Here is a 21,082-nt window from a genome sequence, read left to right as displayed (position 1 = left end):
GGTAATCTTGTTGGCTGTAGTTAGCGGGGGAAGATTAGCGGCTCCTCATCTCAAGGGGCACAAAGGAAACATGGAAGTGAAACAAATTATAGAAATCAAAAGAGCTTTTGCCACTCGGATTTCAGGGCAGAACAAAGCTTTCTTCTGCTTTCAGGCTGCATTTGTGCCTGGGAGTAAAGCCCATCGCTTTGCCTGGGGACACTCGCATGATGCATTCAAAGAATACAGGAGATGCAAATAACCCTCAGCTACTTCTGCACGGGCTGCAACACATCCATTACGCTTGTTCCTTCTCCACAATCAGCAGAGCCAAGGAGCATGTAGTTGTTGGACCCTGTGGTAAACTCAGGATCCTGGAACTGGAGATCCATCTCATAGATGGAGAGTGAGCTGGCCATGAGCCGCAGGGCTGCCGAGTAACGCCCTGATAGACAGCCACGGCTCCACGGCGGAGCTCTCCCGCAGAGTCATTGATGTTACCAGGGGTTAAGTGATGCCACACAATTTTTCCCACTCTGCTGCTGTTGCAAGTTTCCACATACTCAGATTTATGTATCTGTTTCAGAACTTGGCCAAGACCTAGAGGATCATGTCTCTCAGGGCTTATCTCTGAAGATTAATCCTATAGGCTCAGCCTTTGGCTGCACCAAACTGCTTCTCAGAACAGCTCAAGGCTGCAGGAGATGAGCTGGCATTAGGGCTGGGACTGCAGGTGAGAGGGGCTTGTGTACTTTCCAGGGTTTCCACTGTGCATAGACATTGGTTCCAGATATAGCGCAGCATTTGGCAAAATCAGTCTTAAATATCATCCGTACAGGAACAGAAAGTGTACTGAGCAAAAGCTCCCCCAAATGGTTTGAGATACAAGTAGGTAATAGGTATCCAGAAAAAGAGGCACAAATACTCATTGCTTCTCAGAAAGTGTAACTGTGCTCAGGATTTAAATGGAACTGAAAGAATGAGATAAATTGATATGAAAATCTATGCATTTATGTCTTTCATCAGTATATACTGAACTTTTCTCTACCTGAAGGAAACACGACAGCTGATGACTGAAGAGATGGTTGAAATGGGTCAGGAGCAGCTAATGCTGAACGTGACCTAAAAGCAGTTTCATTTCACATTTTCAGAATCACATAATTCCTCCTGCTGCTTTGGCTACAGAGGCTGTAATCTCAGATCTAAGGAAATGTCTAGGTCAAAATCTCTATTTTGGAAGGAAAACAGAAATTACTCAAACCATCATTTTCTTATCAGTCATTTACCAAAACCTCGACTAAATTCCAATTTGTGTTTAATAAATCAGTATTTAGGTGCTAATCTTGCATGGACCACGCGAACACAAGGAACTTGGCTTGTAAGGAACCCACTGTTAGCTCAGGGCATAGATGGTTTGTTTAAAATTCAGCCTATTTAGTCCTCGGGTCACTCCAGGAGCAGAAAGTTTTTCTACAGAGAACATGCATCACACAAGGTAAGGTAATCAAGATGGCATATTTCAGTCAAGACTGGTTTTCCTCACCTTGTGAGCTTGGTCCAAGGACTGTTTCCTGAAGTCGAGCTCATCATCCAGGTAGCCCTTCTGCTTGCTGAACTGCTCCTGGGGGCACAAGGAGGAGGCAGTGAGAGCAACGGCTGCCGCCTGACGCGGCGGCCCTTCCTGCTGCCTCTCCCGCCGGTCTGCTCCCCACGCCTCGCGGTACCTTTTCATTCTCTAGATCCAGCATCTTCTGCTGCAGCGCAGACTCCGTCACTTCTATCTGCTGTAGCCACTGCGCACAAAAACAGAGACCCGGTGCGTAAGCCTAAAGAGCAGCGGCAGCGCGCCTGCGTATTCAGCTTTCACTGCGACCTTAGGGTGTGTCAGCACACGCTGCAAGTACTTATTTAAATTCACTAAATAAAAGAGGGAAAATTAACTTTATTATTACATCTTTTCTTTTATGTATACTGGTGGTGGAAAGAGCATTATTTCAAAGCCCAGCCGTTTACCTTCTAACATCATTTTGCTAATTAAGTGACATTTTACAATAAGCGATGTCTGTGTGCATTGCCTGAATGTTACCTTTATTTTGACAAAAACGAGCGTAAGCGTGATTCCGCATAAAGAATCAGGGCATTTTGTGATGCAGCTGTCATTGACATCACCAGTGACTTGAAGTGAGCTATTCTGAGAGGGTCAGGTGCTTTCAGGACATGCGTTTACTGACGAGTGATGCAGTTGTAATTACCTTTTCAGCCAATGTGAGAACTGTCCTTGCTTGTATGACAACTACTTGCTCTTCGTTGGTCAGATTCTGCGCCAAAAGCAGAATACAATTACAACAAATCCCAGTGTCTTGTTATTAATCCACTACTTGGGCTACTGCTGTGTTAAATAAATATGAAATTAAATACGTTTGAGGAACAATAAGCTAAGGCAAAAAAAATTAGTATTGCAATGCAACACTGTTGTAAAAACGATTGCAACTGTTCATGCTGAATTGTTATCACACATAGAGTTAATTCTTCTAAAATTCCCACATTTACCAAAAAAAAGGTGTTGACACTGGATCGATTTTTTCCCAACAGGGAATAAACACACAGTTACACAAGACAAAACCAAGCTTAGCACAACGTGCCATTAAGTGAAGAGATGCAATCTGAAGTCCTCTCTGTTCCATTATATGCACAGTAGGTTAATACACAATCCCTATTCTGCACAGCCAGAAGTCGTGGTTCTGGAAAACGCCTGTTAAGATGTTAGGTTTTCATGTTTTGGGAGTTTTTGTTGCTTTGTGGTTTTGGGTTTTTTGTTTTGATTTGTTTTTTTCAATGAAAGCACTGAAACCACATTTTCACCTCATCCCAAACCTCAGCCTGTCTCTGGCCACGTCTCCAGTAGCAGAAGCGCATCCTTCTAGTTTGTGGCCCGTGTTTGCTCAGATCCAGAGAGCCGAGTCTGACACGCTGCCTCCAGGAGCAGGAGGACGGGCCAGTCTCCGTGTGTTACCATTCCCACGGGGTAATTAGGAAGTTGCTAAGAGGGGTGACTACGGTGCACTTGAATCTAATGCACGTGGCTGGGGAGAGAGGAAGTGCTCTCTGTCAGGGATGGGAGGAGACCTGTCCTGAGGGGCCCTGAAAATTGTCTCTTCCATAAATGTAAGTAATTTTTTAAAACAAGTTATGTTATATTAAAAACGAAACCATCCACCCAGAATATTAACGGTGTCCTTTCCTGTTCTGTGGGTTATCCCCTGACCTGATTCCCCTGTTGGTGGGAAGAGGAGAGCATCTGTGCTCCTCAGCCCCCTCTCTCTGTGCCCATTCCCAGCGACCCCGTAGGCTGCAGGGGATGGACTGCACCCCTCTGACCTGTGCTTCTGCCCTGCTCCTACGGTACTGTCTCTGGGTCTGCCTCCCTCAGAGCAGTATTTGACTCATGACAGTTCAGCAGGAAGCAGCTAGAAGCTGCCAGTGGGCTTTACTGAAATGCAAGTGAGAAAATGTGCAGAAAAGGATGGAGTCACCTGCACACAGGCAGGACTTGGGTGCACTTTCCCACACTCCCTAACAGCCAGACATGACGACATGCACCCACGGGGGAGGGTCTGCCAACGGTGGCTGAGTCTGTGGTGTTAAACGTGAAAACAAGAAAAAACTGAGTGATAACAGTCTACAGTTATCTTAAAGCTATCTGAGGTGAGAACTGAGAACTGCCCCTTGTGTTGCACCTGGAATTACCTGGTTGTACATAATAGGAAAAAAAAACCAGGAGAAAATGACATTCTAGACTAGGGATCATTAATATAAGTAAAGAAGCCAAGAAAGGGAATAGAAAATGTGAGAAAAGGTATCACTTTTCTGTTCCTGTTTGCCTCCAAGTTGCCTGTTCGGGATGCTGCACGGGACTAACCTGACATTAACAATGCCACTGAAGCCAACATTAGCACAGGCATTAACAGATTAATAGGTATTGCTTTTCTACACATCAGTAGGGTCAGTCTTAGCTCATTGGTGATTAGGCTTATATGTATCTTTTTTTAATTCTTTGCACACAGAAGATTTTAGGATTCTTTGTATTTCTGCCACCGCGCATAGCATTAACTGCAGCAGTGGTGAAGCTTATTAATTGCTTCAATGTGTTTCAGCTCCTCCACTAGCTCCTGGCTTGATTTTGTGGGGCAGACCACGCAGATGTCAGAGGCTGGGGACGGTGGAGACGTGACGACCCAACAGGCCTAACCGAGGGGTGGACAGGAGGTACTTCCAGGCTGCCCCCACGGCCCGGGGGGCGGCGTTCTCGCCCGTACCCGAGCTGTGCGAGGCACGGGGGAGAGCCGGGGCAGCTCCGCTGAGGAGCCATGGGGGTGGGGGACCTTTCCGCAGACCCGATGTCTGCAGCGGGGTTCTCCAGGGAGAAGGGCTCTGCGAGACCCTCTGCTCTCCTCTGCCCCTCGCAGCCACGGGGGCTCTGGGGCTCCGCTGGTAGATGGGAGTACAGAAGAAAGACACACAAGGGCATATATATCTTCTGTAAACATAACTATAGGCATAATTAATCACTTCCATTTGATAAAGGAGGAATTATTATTTGTTTCTTCTTTTCATGCTGCTGTTGTAACTTTTTGCTTAATAGCCTGATTACTGTCAAAGGTTTGTGGGTTATCAGACAGAATTAATACACACAGCTGCTAAAATGCAAAAGCAAAGCAAATGCAGAGTAAGCAAATAAACAAACCGTGTGTGAACAGTGGCCAGAACCGACCGACCTCCCCCACCCCGCCCCAAAGTTTCAAAATATTTTCCAAATCATTGGAAATTTAACAGCAATGTTGTGACACCGAGATCCCACGCGGCACTGGTCAGAAGGCTATTAACAAAATCTTAAAAAGCCAGAAAATGCTTAGCTCGTAGCCCGGCACTTTGACGACAGGGAGGACAGGTTGTGCAGTAGCAAACCAAGAAGGCTTTGCTAGCTTAACGTGAGGACAAATATTTACCAAAGCATGCACAATTTATTAAAGGAACATACACTTACGGCGTTATCCCCTAAAATGTCCAATTTTTTCATCAGCTCTGCTACTACTATGTCCTAAGAAGAGAGAAATGGAAAACCAGGAGTCAGAACAGAGTCTCTGACTTTGTTTGGGGAAAGGAAAGTACGAAACGAGAATCCCTTACTGTTACACCTTCTGCCTCGCAGTACACTTGGAGAGGGCTTTTCCCCTCTGTAAAAGGACCGTGATGGAAGTTGATGGCAGGCGATCGTCTTTCTCTCTCCTGAAACGACAATAATTGCTTGGTTACTTACTACGGTATGTCACAAATGGCAGCTTCACCAAGAACTTGATAAATACAGTTCGAAAGAGGCTCACTCTAACGGACCACATTGCAAAGCAATGCTACTGCAGCGCGGCTTTATTTTGGGTGCGCAGCAGCCCTTCTTCCTGCACCCTGAGCTATGGACGCTAGCAGCCAGGAGCAAGAACCGTTCCTCCGGCCAGACCACGCGCTTTTGCGAGGGTGCTCAGGGCTGACAGGGAAGACCTCCACCTCATAGCAAAGCAGGGCAGACGTACATATTAACAGCACCAGTATCTTCCCACCATGCTTCTTCACAGGGCACCGATCATGACCACTTACCTGCTATTTCGACCGCATAATACATTTGAACAAAACCGTACATTTACACCTAGTATAATATAAACAGCATTTAAATTTTTCTTTCAAGTGGCTGTTTTGTTAAGCTTTCTTTGGAGAATCTGGAAAACAGTTTCCAAGATTAGATTACAGATTCTGTTTATACAGGCAATGACATTGAAAACAGAAGGCTCAGTGGAGTAAACAGAGCCATCTAAGCCATGTGATGCCTCCTCTGCAGGTTTACCAAGAGGTGAAACACTGCAATAATTTTTGGCAGTGCAAAAAAGTTCCTTTTTCTTTCCCACATACGATCTGTTCTGGTTTTATCTCTTTGCACTTTCAGAACAGATGGAGTATAGTAAAATGTGTATCTACATCATGAGCCAGTCTTCTGGATCTTAAAATTACTGAAGTAGTAAGACTGCCAGAACAACCTCTCAAGAATACCAGTATTGATCTCTGGGTGTTTGGGTTTTTTTTTTTCTCTTTTATAAGCATTTTGTACCAAACCCTTGGGTCTCTTTCAGTGCAATGCAGCTCTTTAAGGTAAACGTGGGTGAGCTCCCAAAGCCGCGGTGCCGGCCATGGCTCGCACAGCCCAGGGTGGGCAGGCAGGCAGGACCACGGCTGCAACACGTGCTCACTTCAAGCTCCAAGATCCTGAACTCCAGGAGCTCATTTTGATCCTTAACATCCTGGACATCATGTTTTAAGCGAGCTTCCTCGGCTTCCATTTGCTTTATCTGCAAAAACAAAGCAACACGTGTTAGCCCTGTTTGCAGCATCACCCGAGATCCGCCACGCTTCGGCCACGCCGGGGAAGTGCCGGGGTCGGTGCGAACGCCGAGGGCCTGAGCCCACCCCCGGGGTCCGCACGAGCGGGGACCACAGCACCAGCGCCGGGGCAGCGCGGGGCTTTTCCCCACAACCACGTCTTCACACAACCTCACAGCGGGATGTTTTTTTGGGCAATAAGGCACGCCAGAAGACTACTTTTTCTGGCAGGACTGTAAGGATTTTGTTACTATATATTATTTCCAGTAGAGCTGTGTGATAGAGGTCAAAATGTTGTACCTTCTGCATTCCTTAAGCTACAAATATTATTTGAATAATAGAGATAGAAACATTGAACACCTTTTCTACCAGTTCTTGATTTCTTCTATACAATGCTTGCTTCTCCTCAATCCACTTCATGTCCTTGAAAAAGAAGTGACCAATATTGTAGGTGAAGCTGGCAATGGTTAGCACAAACACAGTAGCAAGTATTTCATTAAACCACACATCTAGAGAAGAGGGACAGAATAATATCGCATATGAAATTATAATTCCATTATTTCCTATGACACAAAACCTCACCCTTCTGTCTTATTTTAACAGTCTGTGGTATACAAATGGAACAGAAACACTCCAATGATTACAAAACCGCTTTCAGATAGAAGATTGGTTTGCATTAAAAGGGATATTTCTAGCTATACAGTTGCTATTACATTTCAGTTATCCTGAATATAAATGACATAATTCTGAAGGCTAAGAAAAATAAACCTTATTTTGAAACTAATTTCTTAGTTTAATGGATATACAAAAGCCGCAAACCCCAGAACATTATTTATCAGTACGGTTCACAATAATAAGAGGTTAGGCTGGAAAGGTAACGATCAAGTGACAGTATTATTTTCAAGTTCTCAAAAAACATTTTATGTTCCTGAGCGCAGTCTGCAGGCAGGGAAGCAGAAACTCCCAGCACCGTGATGCCTTTTCTGTTTGGGGAACATCACGGGGGAGCATCTTCTAACAGTGGCGAGGCGAATGTGTGCGAATGGCGTTTACGCGGACCTCAGGGCTGCGATCCAAAGGGCGCGCCGCCGCCAGGGGCACAACGTGCTCTGTGCCAGGGGCTGAACGTCACCCACCGAAAGCCGCAGTGGCAAGATCTCGAGTGGGGCTGGCTTTGCAGAGTGAGATCTCCAGGTCAGGCCAAGGTAACAGACTGCTGAGGCAGCCTGGAATGAGCCGGGTGAGCAAAAGCAGGCGCCTTGCAGTGAATTCAGAAATGAAAATTACCAAGTGCGAGCCTTTAACACATCAAAAATAAGGCATCTTAGTAATGCCTGATGGGATGAAAAAGGCAGAGCTCGACAGATGTTTGGTTGAATGTGATGTACTTCATGTTAATCAGTTAGACTAAATTTCCTAGGGTGTAGTTTCTTAGATTATTCAATTGTATTTCAGCTTAATCCTTTTTGAAAGAATGTCTGAGATGATTCGACAACCTAGTGCATGAACAGGCTGCACAGTGAACTACACAAACTGCTTCAAATACCCCTGATACACAAGTTTAGTCTGAATGTAAAGACAGCATCCACAGCAAAGGTTTTCACATGATGAGAACCACTTTGTGTTTGCTGAAAATACACGGCCTGTGCCGTGCACTTCCTCCTTGCCTTGAAATGTTTAATCACTTTCTAATTTAACACCTGCTTTGCTCCCTTTTCTCACACGTAGCGTCTTGTGGAGCTTCAAGGAAAGCTGCTGGCAAGGAAGGCTTAATTTTACATTCACTAAGCAAACATTTAGTTAGAAAATAAGTATTATTCTTTTATTTTACTTTCCCCATTTTCTCCCAGGTATCAAAAATACTGGTAAAATCTGTGAGATTTTAAAGTAGACCAACTTCTTGCCTAACACAACTGTTCCCTCTCTCTATCATCATACTTTCTCAGTATTTATAGGCATCTTCAAATTGATAAGGGAGCTGACCTGTCACTTAGTGATTCACTGAATTTTCAGGAGATGCAGAATAAAATAACAGGCAATTCCAGGCTAGGGACAGCAGAGGGATAGAGGAACACTAACAGGCGCGGCTGGCAGCTGAATGCCAAGCAGAGCCTGTGCTTTGGGACGTCAGGCAGTGCCAATGAGCACGGGAATTCATTTCCTCTCCGCCGCACAGAGCCATTCTCAGTGTCCTGCAGATATACCGCACCCGGTTTGACTTCACAGCTGGACACGTACAAGATCCAGGCACTGCTTCAGCAGCTGACCTTTGCTTTCCCTTGCTGTAACCTCTGCGCATCACACACCCTTTCACGCCGGCATCGCCTGCTGTCCCCTCCAGGGAGGCATTAAGGCTGAGATCAGCAACGGTACCTAGGGCTTTAATGGGTGCTGATTTCAGGAGTTAGCATGTAGGCACTGACGGGGATGCAGGGCTTTGGGGACTGATGTTTGAGGTATTAATGCATGCAGATGGGGAGAGTGGGGTTTTCAATAGCCCTTGCATGCCTGACTCCCCTTAATACACGTGGTCTAGCTGGTTTCAAGTGCTTTCTTTTCAATAAATTGACACATTTATTGAAATAGTACTTGGCAGGTTGCATTAACGTCTCCTGAATCAGGGGTGCAGTGGTGATGGGGGTTGTGCAGGGTAGGTCACTACAGCACACGTCGACAGGGACCGTAATTGCTCCCCTGGAACGTCTGCTTTGTATGAAATGAAACAGCTATTGAAAAGTCGCATCAGGATCATTCTATACGTACATACACACGCACTAGCATCCGCGGTATTATGTGGTAACACGAACGGGCACGTTCCTAGAGCCCCCTCCCGCCCCCAGCATGAAGGCTGGCGAAAGGGCCGGCGTTTGGCCGCATGCGTTACCTGCCCCTGCTCAGCGAGGGCCTTCTCTAGGTCTTCTATCTGAGCCTGAGATCGGTGTATTTCTGCTTGGAGCTGCTCACGTGTCTGTAGGATATGAGGGAAAAGCAAAAAAACAATAAATCAAACTTTCTGAAAAAGACAAAAGCTAACACAGGTACAGAAAATACTTGAAACATCAAATAGTTTTAACAAATAATTTTTGAAGTTCTTTGGCAGAATAAATTTGCAGCTAAGTACATAACATTAGTCATTAATCATAAGAAGAACTCTGTAAGATAGGGCAATAGTTTTGAGGCTTAAGTCAAGATTAACATAAACAGCACCCCACGAGGCAGACAGTAGGACAGCACAATATCAATGGCCTTTGACAGCTGGTCAGGACAGCCTGCAGCGAGCAGCCTGCCCTGTTCTAGAACAAGGTGTTTAAAAAAGCCAGCGTAATGCAAGCGCTCGTTTCTCCATGGAGACAAATGAAAATGATTATGCCACAATCCTGGGCACACCTGATTCCTTTAAAGTTTTGACGAGCTAAAAAGCTCAGAACTAACCCTACGTACGTAACGTTACCACCTGGCAAACTGTGCTCCTCCTTATGCATTTAGTACCCTCTCCTATGGTCTTCCTGTATTGTGGGTAATTTTTTACCATACTTGTAGTTTTATGCTGATTTAAATATACACCACCTTCCAACATGTGTTTTCTGGAGAATGAATGTAACTATTATTAGCTGTTTTATTAATTAAATACTGTTTTACAGAACATTTTATTTCCTTGAGCCAATTATCTGCTATTTATCTTGTTATTTATAACAAAAATGATCTTATTTGTCTGCGTTACCTGCACTGTTCTCTCTTTTTGTCTCACTACGGAAAAAGTAAAAATCAAGTCACCTTTCAAGTTGGGCATGTCTTGTTTCATTACAATTTTCTTTACGTGTGCAACCCCTAACACTTCAGAGCCGAGCGCGTGCTTCTGGGAACGGTGGTTTTAATGGAGTTTGAGCATTCAGCAAGAGCGAGATGGTCTGCGATTGCCAAACGGGGAGGTGGCTGGGACACACGGGCTGCTGCAAAATCTGCGTGGCTGAGAGGTACGCACCAGTGGGGGCAGTGGTGAAATGAGAAGTTAATTCTTGGCACTATTCAGTGGGAGAAAAACAGACTAGTTGTATAGTTTGGAAAGCCAAAATCTTATCGTAACGATGGACTTCAGCTAGAGGGATTTGGCTGTTTGTTTTATGCCTAACTGGGGCCAGGGAAGTGCCCGCGGTCAGGACAGTCAGAGCGTGGTGGTACGTGGTGCTGTGCCCCAGCTGCCGGAGGTGTCCCCACCGCAGGCACCAGTTTGCAGGATGAGGGTATCATCTCCCAGCGTTGTCATCCTTACCTTGAACTACTGTAAGTGTGGCTCACACTTACATTCATACAACAGACTTTGCAGTTACAATGCTCCTATTAAACTCCAAACTGTTAGCTCAGAACAGAATTTGTCACCCTCACATTCTGTGCATGGTGAGTCCTGCCAGCTCCTTGTAGTATACAACATACCCATGATAAATGTAGCACTTTATGCCAGATGTTTGAAGCCACGTGGGCTGTGTGAGGCAGGCAGAATAGCATAGGACACTTTGCAATTTAATTAAGAACAAGAATCTCAGCTATAAACCATCTAAACATTTTATGAGGAATCACATAATCTCACAGAATCCAGAAGGAATTAAATACCAAGTCTTATATATTTAAGGCTATCTGTCCCAGATTTTTATAGAAAAAGAGCTTAATTTTAAGTATTTCTCATATAAATTCTCTCTGAATTTCTCCTAAACTGATCAGAGGTGAAAAGAGTAAACCACGGTAATGGTGGTTCCTCCAGCCAAGCAGCACCTCGTGGGGGATGCCGAACAAGCTGGCTGGAGTTAGAGCCCACCTTAGCCAGCCCAGCTGGGTCCCCTGCCCTGCACTCCTGGCCAGCAGCATGTTGGAGGGGCTGGCTGACTCTGGTGTAGCTTGAAAACAACCTGAGCAAGTACAATTGGAAACCCCCATACAATCACAGTCCTTTATTTTCATGTAATATAAGCCATTTAGACCTTAACTTCTCGTTCTGCATCCAATGTTCCTCCGACCTGTTCTTGCAATAGGGCGTATGCTCGTTGCAGAGCCTGGTACTCCATCGTCAGCTGCCGAAACCGCAGTTCTGTCTCTTCCTTGGCCATGCCCTGGAATTAAAAACAAATATGCATTGCACCTGTTCCCTTTTTTCCTGCACTGAAAGTAAGAAATACTATAAGAGTGGATTATGTTTGCTTCCCCTAAAAAGTGCCAAAATTATTAGTTTCAAAATGCAATTTGGGAAGCACAACACTAAGGACCTTGTCTATGTGCCCTCAGACTGTTTCTCTTTTGTCCCTTAAACATCTCTTGCATACACTTACTTCAAGAAAATGCAATATAGAAAAAAAAGATAATACCCCCCGCCTTGGAAAGGTAAAAACTTGCCATCTGACACACTAACAACCGAATCGCCCTTTATTACTGTAACAGGCAAAGTCATTGCGCTTAAAGGTGAAAATAGAACCATCTTGAAACAACAAAAGGTTTCCAGTCTGGAGAATAAGCTAAGCCTGACGGTCTCACTCAATTATTAAAACACTAATCTAGAGTTAATACTTGTAGAAATGGTGACATCAACATGAAAAGAGCCCTTCATCTTCTTCACTCTCCTTACAATATCCAGCATTGACTGCTTTCATGCCAGGTTGACCGGAATATTTCATTCGACATGAAATGAAATGATACTGCTGGTTGCATGCATAAACCTCGTGCTATCTGAACAGGGAAAAAAAAAGTCAATACAGGAATGAAAAATAAATAGGCTCATACATATAAAAATACATGCAGATTCCCTGCAGTGCAGCACACACCTGGTAACCAGTCCTGTACCTTGTATGATGGAGATAGAAATCCTTCAGGTTCCCTTTTAACAGGTCTATTTACAACTCATGAAACAGGTGAAATGGCAGATGAAGAATGCAGCCAGCGCAGCACAAAGAGGCTGCAAGTCATTGTTAGCAATTTTTTGTTTATTACAAGATTCTTGTTAAACCCAGAAACACATAACGCTACAGTGATCTGACACACGCTCGGGAATGCGTTTGTAGGGAAGCCCTGCAAAACACCAGGAATAATCACTTTTATTTGTTTTACCAGCTGACTTTGTGTCCCTCTGCATTCAGAGCCTCCCGAAAAGTCACGACCTCGATATACTGGCAAGGAGACAGCCTCTCCTCTGGAGACTGGTGTTTTACGTGGCTGCTTACTTCTCCTTCCAGAAACACAAACCTTATCACTTAAGGCTGCACTCTGTGCCGAGGTCAGAAGGACAAATAGAAGGAGATGAGCCAAACTACACGTACACAAACCTGCAGTAACTCTCCGTGTGAACAGATCTGCCTAAGGTCATCCAATGCCTCAGCCTTTTTATGCCTCTAACCTATGAACCCATTATAAATCTAATATTCTTAGGATTTAATATTTCCAGCTTGGCTAAAAGTTGTGAAATTAATGAAGGCTTGAGATCCAGAGATATTAACCAACACGCACAGTATTAAATTTAACATAAATTTTGAATTTTATGGTCAGATATGAATGATGAATAATAATGATACATATGAATGATGAATAATGAATGATACAGCAGACCAGGAGTTTCATTTAAAATTAGTAATGAGGTTTCAAAACAAAATAACACATATTTTTGATGAATACCTCCTCCAAGTCATCTTCAGGAGTGCAAGGGGTTTGATCTGTCCGGTCAGTTTGGTACGAGATAGAGGAACCATCAGACTCCAAGGAAGCTTCTTCATCGTAGCCAAAAAACGTCTCCACAACCGGCTTCTGACAGAGACAAGGCGTCACCGGCGCAGGCGTGCCGCGCCGCAGCAGTGCCGTCGGCTGCGCCGCCCCACGGCACCGGGGGGAGCCGCAGCTCTGGGCACTTGGCTAAACCCTGCGCCTTTGTAGGATTTGAACATACGTGCCTTCGGAGGAACCTAAATTCCAGATTATTGGCAATTTTCTCTCTATCGGTTTTTGAAAACCACCCAGCTCTTCACATGTATTCTGTCAAGCTTTCTCGCCCAAATGGGAGTGCTCTAACGATAGCTAAAACTATTCAAACCATGTAATTGCTGTATTTGTTACTAGGTATGATGGGTGCAACCTCAAAGCCCTGCCTTTTATTAAATGTATTTAAAAAAATAAATTTTAAAATGTATTTTATATACATTTAAAATACGTCCTGATTTCTCCAGCCAAGGCAGATCACCCTTTTTACTTTGTGTGTTCAGCTGAGTGTGAGGTGGGAGTTGTGCACTGAAACGTCTGTGTTAATCCATCGTCATCACCACGATGTCCCGCCTGTCATTACCACAAAGAAGCATGAAAAATTAGATTTTTCAAGAGATGTTCTACTTGCAAATTTGAAGTTAATCACCACAGCAATGTTTTTACAGTTTGAAGAAATAGATCTTTCCACTCAAATCTAGTTTCTGTTTAAAAGAATGAGGGTAATGCTGGTAAAAAAAGATTTACTGTTACATGCTTGAAAGTCAAAGGCAACATTTCAAACACAGATTTAAGGACATTTTAAACCATTGATTTACAAAAAACATTTCTAGGTCTTGGCTTTTTTTTTTTTTTGTATTTGCAGTGGATAACTTTTGAAGGAGACAAAACGTAACTCTCCTCCAAAGGCCCGGTTGCCATTTGCGGGATGACAGGAGTTAAGGAGTTCTCTCACATTGACCGCAATTCCTTGTTTACAGATTCATTAGCTCCATCACCGCCTAAATTCTTGCTATGTAGAGCACAGCTTGCTCTCAGGTCACCGACATTATACCTTACGATGTCATTACAGTGTTAGTATTTGTATTAACACCCTGCTGAGTCTTCATTAACTAACATTTTCTTTTTCCCTGAGCATTAACCATTGCTCCTTGTAATCAGCAATTCTTGCATGTTACAAAACTCCATAATGAATTATTTACAACCTACATATGTTTTCAGGCAGTGCTATCAAAAGATCATTCTGCGACGTGTTAATTCACAAAATCTGTCTTGTCTTAAGACACTCACGTACCACGGGAGTCCCACGGGACACAAACTGCAGAGCGCGCCAATGCTTGTAACGCGCAATGCAAACGGTTCCCCTACCCCTACCAGACCTTGTCTGAATTATCCTAATGCTGCCTGTGAACGCCCTCGGACCCAAATTTAAGATTAGGACCCATTCCTAGACCCTTGACGAGGACTTCCCCCTGCGCGGCTCCAAGGCGCTCGGAGCACCCCGGGAAGCCAGCACGCCCACCCGCACGTCACGGTACAAGCTTTCTTTTTACCTTAGGAATTCTTGTCATTTTTTTCCTTTGCTTCCTATACCTCAACAGCTTATCACGTTCCTGAAAGAATCAGATACATACGTTAGCTGTTTTCAGAGAGCCGCTACTTAAATTAACTATGTCGGTACTAGTAGTCATTAGGCAATCAAGAAATAGTGATGTCAGCGCTGGCCACCGCCTCAACATCAGATAACGGTGCTTTCATCAGTCAAACGTTAGCTTTACTCCAACATCCCCCAAGTTTGCCGTGTACAAGTAGCTCTTTATGTTGATGAAAACCAAAACAGCAAAAGAAAGCCGGTTATAACCAGCACGACACAGCGACGGCTTAGGCCGCGCTTGGGAGCTGCCCCGTGAGCGAGCGTGCACATTCAAGCCCGCGCTCTGGCTCCGCTCTGGTTGACGGGCGCGAAGCAAAGACCGACTCCCGCCTCGGCTCTCGGTGCCGCGGCTGTCAGGGCCCTCCGGAGGGTGCGCACACCTAACAGCCCAGCGGCGCAAAATTCGGAGGCTGTTTGAGCTCAGTACTTTCAGTCTCAGTGGATTTCTCTAAGGATCTGCAGGTTCCCAGTGCTTCTGAAAAAGGGTTGGAGCGTTTATTGCTGCCAGCAAGTTTGTCCGTTCCGTGGAAATTATGACCCGCTTCACAGAGTCATGTCAATTTTTTATAGTACTGAAAAAAAATCCTTTATTCTGGATTGCATATAAGGCAAACCTTAGGATTGCAGAGTAAAGTTGTAACGGGAAAACCCCTGTAATCTTTCAGTTCAACCCTCTGGTATAAGGGTGCGATGACATTGTGGGACTTTGGTAATGCGCCACTACCCGCAGCCCAGTGGCAGATCCTAACAGCAGCAGCAGTGACAGAAGAAAACGGAGCACTTGTTTTGCTTGACAACACACTCAGCAGTGAAGAACAAACAGCAGGCACTTTATCAACACATATTAGTGGCTTAACTTCACAAAAATTTACCGATAAGAACAAAGTGATGAGTCGGGCAAGGGCAGTGACTGAGGACATGCTGGTATGGGTGAGACAAAGCTAGTGGTAATCAGACACTAAAAAAAATGCAATTCCACGACAGCAGAGCTGTCCCAGAGACGGGGAACACTTGCTATCGGCCATCAGGCCAGGGGGACCACGCTGGCCTTTGCCACTGAGGTCTTTCTAGTGGTGGAAAAAAAAGCTTTCCTCTCACCAGAGCTTTCCTCTCCACTATCACTAGTTTTTTATCTGGTGAACAGCTTCTGCTGATACGGCCTTTGACAACATCTACGCTGAGAAAAACACTGTGTTAGCTTGCTGCCTGAATGGAGATGTAAGTGATAATATATACTGTTATACCCTGCGTGCTCTTTGTGAACAGCAATTTAAAGCATACAAAGGTGAGGATGAAGTTAACGTCATTCTTACCATGACACTCTTCACATAGCCAGCAGTTTCCAGTGTCTAATGAAAAAGAGTGAAATAATGTCAGTAAGTGTGCAGACTTTAAAAAAAAAAAAAACAGAAGAAGGTATTTTCTTGAGGAGTATTATGATTTCAGTATTTTCTCTTTCCAAAGACTGAGAACATGTTAAAAAAGAAGCAAAACCCCAAACACAAGAGTGCAGGATCCCCCCCTTGTAGGCAGCGATCTTTAGCTCTGATGCTGTCTCCAGCTAAAGGAGCCCTGACCTCCTCTCTTGCAGGCACAGGACCCGGCCGTCAGCATATCTGCTGGATGTCCCGCAATGGTTCTGTCATGCAAGCGCAGTGTAGGTTGAAAGGATTTTTCCAAATACTATGCCCCAGATAACTTATATTCATTTCAGTTACTAGTAATCATAGAAGTGCTGCCGTGTTCCCCTGGTGCGAGCCATGCCAGCCAGCTCACCCAACCCCAGGCACCCCTTGCTTAGGCTTCCTGTTCTTCTCTGTGGCCTTAGGCAACCTCGTGTGAGAGCGGCAGAATTACCTCTTACCTTGGAGAGTTCGTCGATGATATTTTGCTGTTCAATAACTTGCAGTCTCAGGAAATCAACTTCTCTTTCTTCCTGGCTGTGGTCAAGGTCATTTAAAGAGCTCGGTCTCCTTATTGTGCCAGCTCTTTGCCTCTAAAAGAAACCCGCAGGGAGGAAGAGGAAATGATCAGAAGGCTTTGCCAAGGGACGGTACACAACCCTTCCCTTTACAGCTAGCGATGCAGCCGATCTAATGGCTGTTCTGGCCGCTGTCCTGCTCCCCTTTTGCTGGGTGACACAGCTAGCGTGCAAACACACCGGGTGCTCCTGCTCCTCAGACTGAGGCGTGACGCTCGTGGTCACTGGGGAGGCCAGCGGGCAGGGGGCCATGGCACCAAAGAGAGGGGCTAGCAGCAACTCAGCTGCACCTGGTCTTTGGTTCTGCCAAGGGCTGTGTGGCTTCCTCTGGGTGGAGAAGGAATTCGGAGAGCTGGGGCCAATGTCGCTTCTCTCCGGGTTCCTCTCATTAGTTTTGATCTGCAGCAGCCCCAGGGATGACCCCAGCCCTCCTACAGCCATGCAGTACCACAGCTACTTCCTACCGGCGGTCGCCCACTAATAATATTCAACTAAAAAACCTGGAAAAGAGTCACAGGCGCTGATTTCCTAGGAATTATGAGGTGATTCTGATACAAAAGTCAAAGGAGCAGTGCGGTGGTTTGTGCTCGCGTGGAAGCTGAGTAGCCAGAGACCGAGCGGTCTGATCAAAACATGCAAAGCTCCCTCAGTTACTTCAGAACTGGTTGCTTTTAAAGCTAAAATAAAACATTTTATGTAAAACAAAACATGTTCAAGCCACAGACCACTCAGCAGTGCTCTGCAGAGCACCTCAGCAAGCACCAGAAGGGGGAAAGCTTCCTATCGAACTTGCAGGCTTGGGATGATGCCTGAATTCTTCAGCCCCGGGAGTACTAAATTACATGTTCTTTCTGGAGCATTCAGAGGCTTACCATTGCTATATTTTCTTGTGTTACAAATTTTAATTTATTTTCCATTCGACGTAAGGCATGTGACAATTCTTCATTCTTCCTACTAAGGCGTTTATTTTTGTCCAAAATGGGCTTATACTGACTTTCAGCTTCTCTAAGACGTTTTAACTGAAAGATAAAGAGACAATTAACACCTCCGGAGCTGTTATTTTTCATCAAATACATTAACAATTTTCTTTAACTACCACACTAGCAGTATTTTCTCCTAATGCAAAGCAGAACTGATAAAAAATTCTTGGTATTTTCCATTGGGAAGCAGATATTTTCTTCTTCATGAAGTATTCGGTCTGTGCAACAAGCATACCACAAGGGGAATGTATTTATTATAAAAATAAATAAAAATAATTCCAGCTAATGCCATCCTAAGAAACCACTGTTGTGTAAGCAAAGATGAGTGTAATGTGGCATACCACCAAACCCAGAGCGTAAGGAGGAGCCAGGTCCTCCTGCAACGATTTCAAAATGGCACAGGGGAAAATAAAGCTAAATAAACAATAAATAAGCAAGTGCAAGGCCCTGCCCCTGGGGAGGAACAACCCCCCGCACCAGCACAGGCTGGGGGGGACCTGCTGGAGAGCGGCTCTGCTGAGAAGGCCCTGGGAGTGCTGGGGGGCAGCGAGGTGACCCTGAGCCAGCACCGGGCCCTTGGGGCCAAGGGGGCCAGCGGTGTCCTGGGGTGCATGGAAAGGAGTGTGGCCAGCAGGGCGAGGGAGGTTCTCCTCCCCCTCTGCTCTGCCCCAGTGAGGCCACATCTGGGGGGCTGCGTCCAGTTCTGGGCCCCCCAGTTCCAGACTGACAGGGAACTGCTGGAGCAAGGCCAGCGCAGAGCTGCCAAGGGGATCAGGGGCTGGAGCATCTCCCATGGGAGGAAAGGCTGAGAGACCTGGGTCTGTTCAGCCTGGAGAAGAGAAGCCTGAGGGGGGATCTCATCGGTGCCTATAAATACCTGAAGGGCAGGTGTCAGGAGGACGGGGCCGGGCTCTTTTCAGCGGTGCCCAACGCCAGGCCAAGGGGCCACGGGCACAGGCTGGAACACGGGAAGTTCCCCCTGAACATGAGGACAAACCCCTTCCCTGTGCGGGTGCCAGAGCAGGGGCACAGGCTGCCCAGAGAGGCTGTGGGGTCCCTTCCCTGGAGACATTCACCCCCCGCCTGGACGCGGCCCTGTGCCCCTGCTCTGGGGGTGCCTGCTCACGCAGGGGGTGGGAAGGGATGAGCTCCAGGGGTCCCTTCCAACCCCCACCAGTCTGTGATTCTGTTCTGGGGGTAAGGTGCGGGCCTGGCAGCGCATTCACAAGCCGTCATCGCCGCACTTGGCCGCTGCACTCACCAGCTCATTCCTCTCCTCCGACAGCAGCGCGTTCCGGTCCTCCAGCTTCCTGATGATGGCACTCAGCTCAGCAATTTTAAGTTGGAAACGCCGGGCATCCTTTTCATCCAACTGCTGTTCCTAAAACAAAGATCAACTGCAAATAACTGTTCATGAGTGTACGCGCACTATCGGTATTTTTTCAAAGCTCAAACTTTTTCTTATCCCAAATGCGAACATTTCAAAACATTATATGGCAGAGTGTAGCCTACGTAACCTAACTGACCACGGAAAGCTGCAGGATGAGACCAACAGAAAGTTAGGAGTGAAAAAGTAACAAAGTATGCAAATGCAGAAGTATGTATATGCAAATACAGAGTCACAAATGGTAAACTTGGAAATAGAAAAGAAAATATCGAAAATTAAGGCGATGTTTCCAATGTATGCCACTGTTGAACTGAGTGCTTCAGACACATCACCCACTCCAAGGACTTTGTTATAAGAAAATGATATTAAAAATACTGAAGTACAACTGGGGAAAATCCATGCAATTATGCCATAGCATAAGCTCCTCTTCCATAAAGCTGTGGCCCTTATTGGGTTCTAAAGGGTCACTCGTGAAGCCAAAGGGGTAGCACTCTATCTGAGTGAAAATGCTTAAATCAGATTATAAATGAATAGAAATATAGGTAGACACGTTCTCGTCCAGAATCAGAGAGAAGTTACATCTATTGACAAACGTGACAGACTTTTTCCCCTTCTCTAGGTCTCGTTCTGGTGTTTGGCAGAAGTTGAGTACAAATCAAAACAGGCAAATTAGCGTCCATAGTGCTGGTGGCACTTTGGGAGGTCTAGGGTTCCTCATTCAACAGGTGCAGGAGAGGCTTGGGACAAAGAATAAAATAGATCGGGTTGCTCATGTACAAGTGTTTACACTTCTACCGAGAAAATTAAGGCTGTTGCAAAAGAAATCTTGATGAGAATCAGCAATGAAGAAAATTTGCATACGTCAGGTATATGAGGTCAGTTAACTGAGGGTTTTGTGATATTAGCAAATTAAGGCCAAAGCAGAAACGTGCCATAGTTACATTAAAAAAGCCACTGTGGAGGGGTGACTGAAATTTAATGTTCTGGATATTGCATTGCAGAAAAGGAATAGGAGAGAAGAGGTTAACAGGTGTTTGATTCACTTTCTGGTCCACTGGAAGCGAGAGCACTTAGCAGCACAAAAACCCGAGCTAGCAGCGGGGTTCCGGGACTTCCCACACTTTCATGCACCGACTACATTCCCCGTTTCCCTTTGTAAACTGGCCTTGTACATCTGCTCACAAACCCCACTGTTAGCAGTCCGAAAGCTAGCACACATACATCACTTGGTTAGAAATGCATTTGCATCATTTGTTGGCAAAACTGTGTCAAAGTGTCACGTTAAGGCAGGTGGCAGAAGTATGGTACAGTGAGGAAAGGAAGAGAAAGAGAACAGAAAAATTTCACCCTGCTAACAAAACCAAACCAAACAAACCAAAAACAAAACAACGAAAAAGCAAAAGCTCTCCCATAACCAGGTTTGATTTTAAATCTGAAAGGCTTGGCTAACGAGCGAGAGCAAGAAATCAGTGCCTCGGGGCTTCCCCTTGGCGGCTATGGGAAAGCTGTTGCTTGAGGGTGCACTCATCAAGATTCTGTCACTTTGTGCCGTTTTGTCACTGTCTGCTCGTTTGTGTAGGTGAAACCACGTGAAAGTGCTTACGGGGCTTCCCGAATGATCTGAAGCGTCTCCTGCACCACTTGCATAAGGAAGTTCCCGCTTGGGGCTGCTCAGATGCCGATCAGACTCTTTGATCTGGGAAAGTTGTTCATCTAAAGCCTCCTTTTGGAGCTGCAGTCTCTGAGCATGCCCGGCTTGAACCCCTAACTCTCTCTCCAGCACGTAGACTGCTCTGTCTTTAAATTTAATCTCCTCCATCTACAAGGAGAACAGAACACAATCACACAGGCAGGCAGCGGCTTGACAACAACAGAGCATCTTATGACCCCAAACGCAGCCAGAGAACACTTGCACGGAGCCGACACCCCTCAACATGGAAAATGCAACA

The 21,082-nt window shown here is 45.5% G+C and overlaps 1 protein-coding gene across 1 annotated transcript in view; it reads right to left on the bottom strand.

Moving 5' to 3' along the window:
* Positions 1-21,082, bottom strand: part of JAKMIP3 (Janus kinase and microtubule interacting protein 3) — a 106,945-nt gene that overhangs the window by 24,121 nt on the left and 61,742 nt on the right. The window contains exons 8-23 of the mRNA XM_075107861.1: positions 20,737-20,952; positions 19,008-19,127; positions 17,639-17,785; positions 16,650-16,781; positions 16,099-16,134; positions 14,685-14,744; positions 13,054-13,182; positions 11,376-11,504; positions 9,287-9,370; positions 6,763-6,825; positions 6,273-6,371; positions 5,167-5,265; positions 5,024-5,077; positions 2,232-2,297; positions 1,704-1,772; positions 1,523-1,600 (exon numbers count right to left, since the gene is read on the bottom strand). Coding sequence (XP_074963962.1) covers positions 1,523-1,600; positions 1,704-1,772; positions 2,232-2,297; positions 5,024-5,077; positions 5,167-5,265; positions 6,273-6,371; positions 6,763-6,825; positions 9,287-9,370; positions 11,376-11,504; positions 13,054-13,182; positions 14,685-14,744; positions 16,099-16,134; positions 16,650-16,781; positions 17,639-17,785; positions 19,008-19,127; positions 20,737-20,952 — 1,581 coding nt within the window. The remainder of the gene's footprint in view (positions 1-1,522; positions 1,601-1,703; positions 1,773-2,231; positions 2,298-5,023; positions 5,078-5,166; positions 5,266-6,272; positions 6,372-6,762; positions 6,826-9,286; positions 9,371-11,375; positions 11,505-13,053; positions 13,183-14,684; positions 14,745-16,098; positions 16,135-16,649; positions 16,782-17,638; positions 17,786-19,007; positions 19,128-20,736; positions 20,953-21,082) is intronic.

Source organism: Phalacrocorax aristotelis, chromosome 12, assembly GCF_949628215.1.
Source record: "Phalacrocorax aristotelis chromosome 12, bGulAri2.1, whole genome shotgun sequence".
In the NCBI taxonomy this organism is placed as follows: Eukaryota; Metazoa; Chordata; class Aves; order Suliformes; family Phalacrocoracidae; genus Phalacrocorax; species Phalacrocorax aristotelis.
Note: the sequence above shows the minus strand (reverse complement) of the source record. Positions and strands in the feature narration are given on the sequence as shown.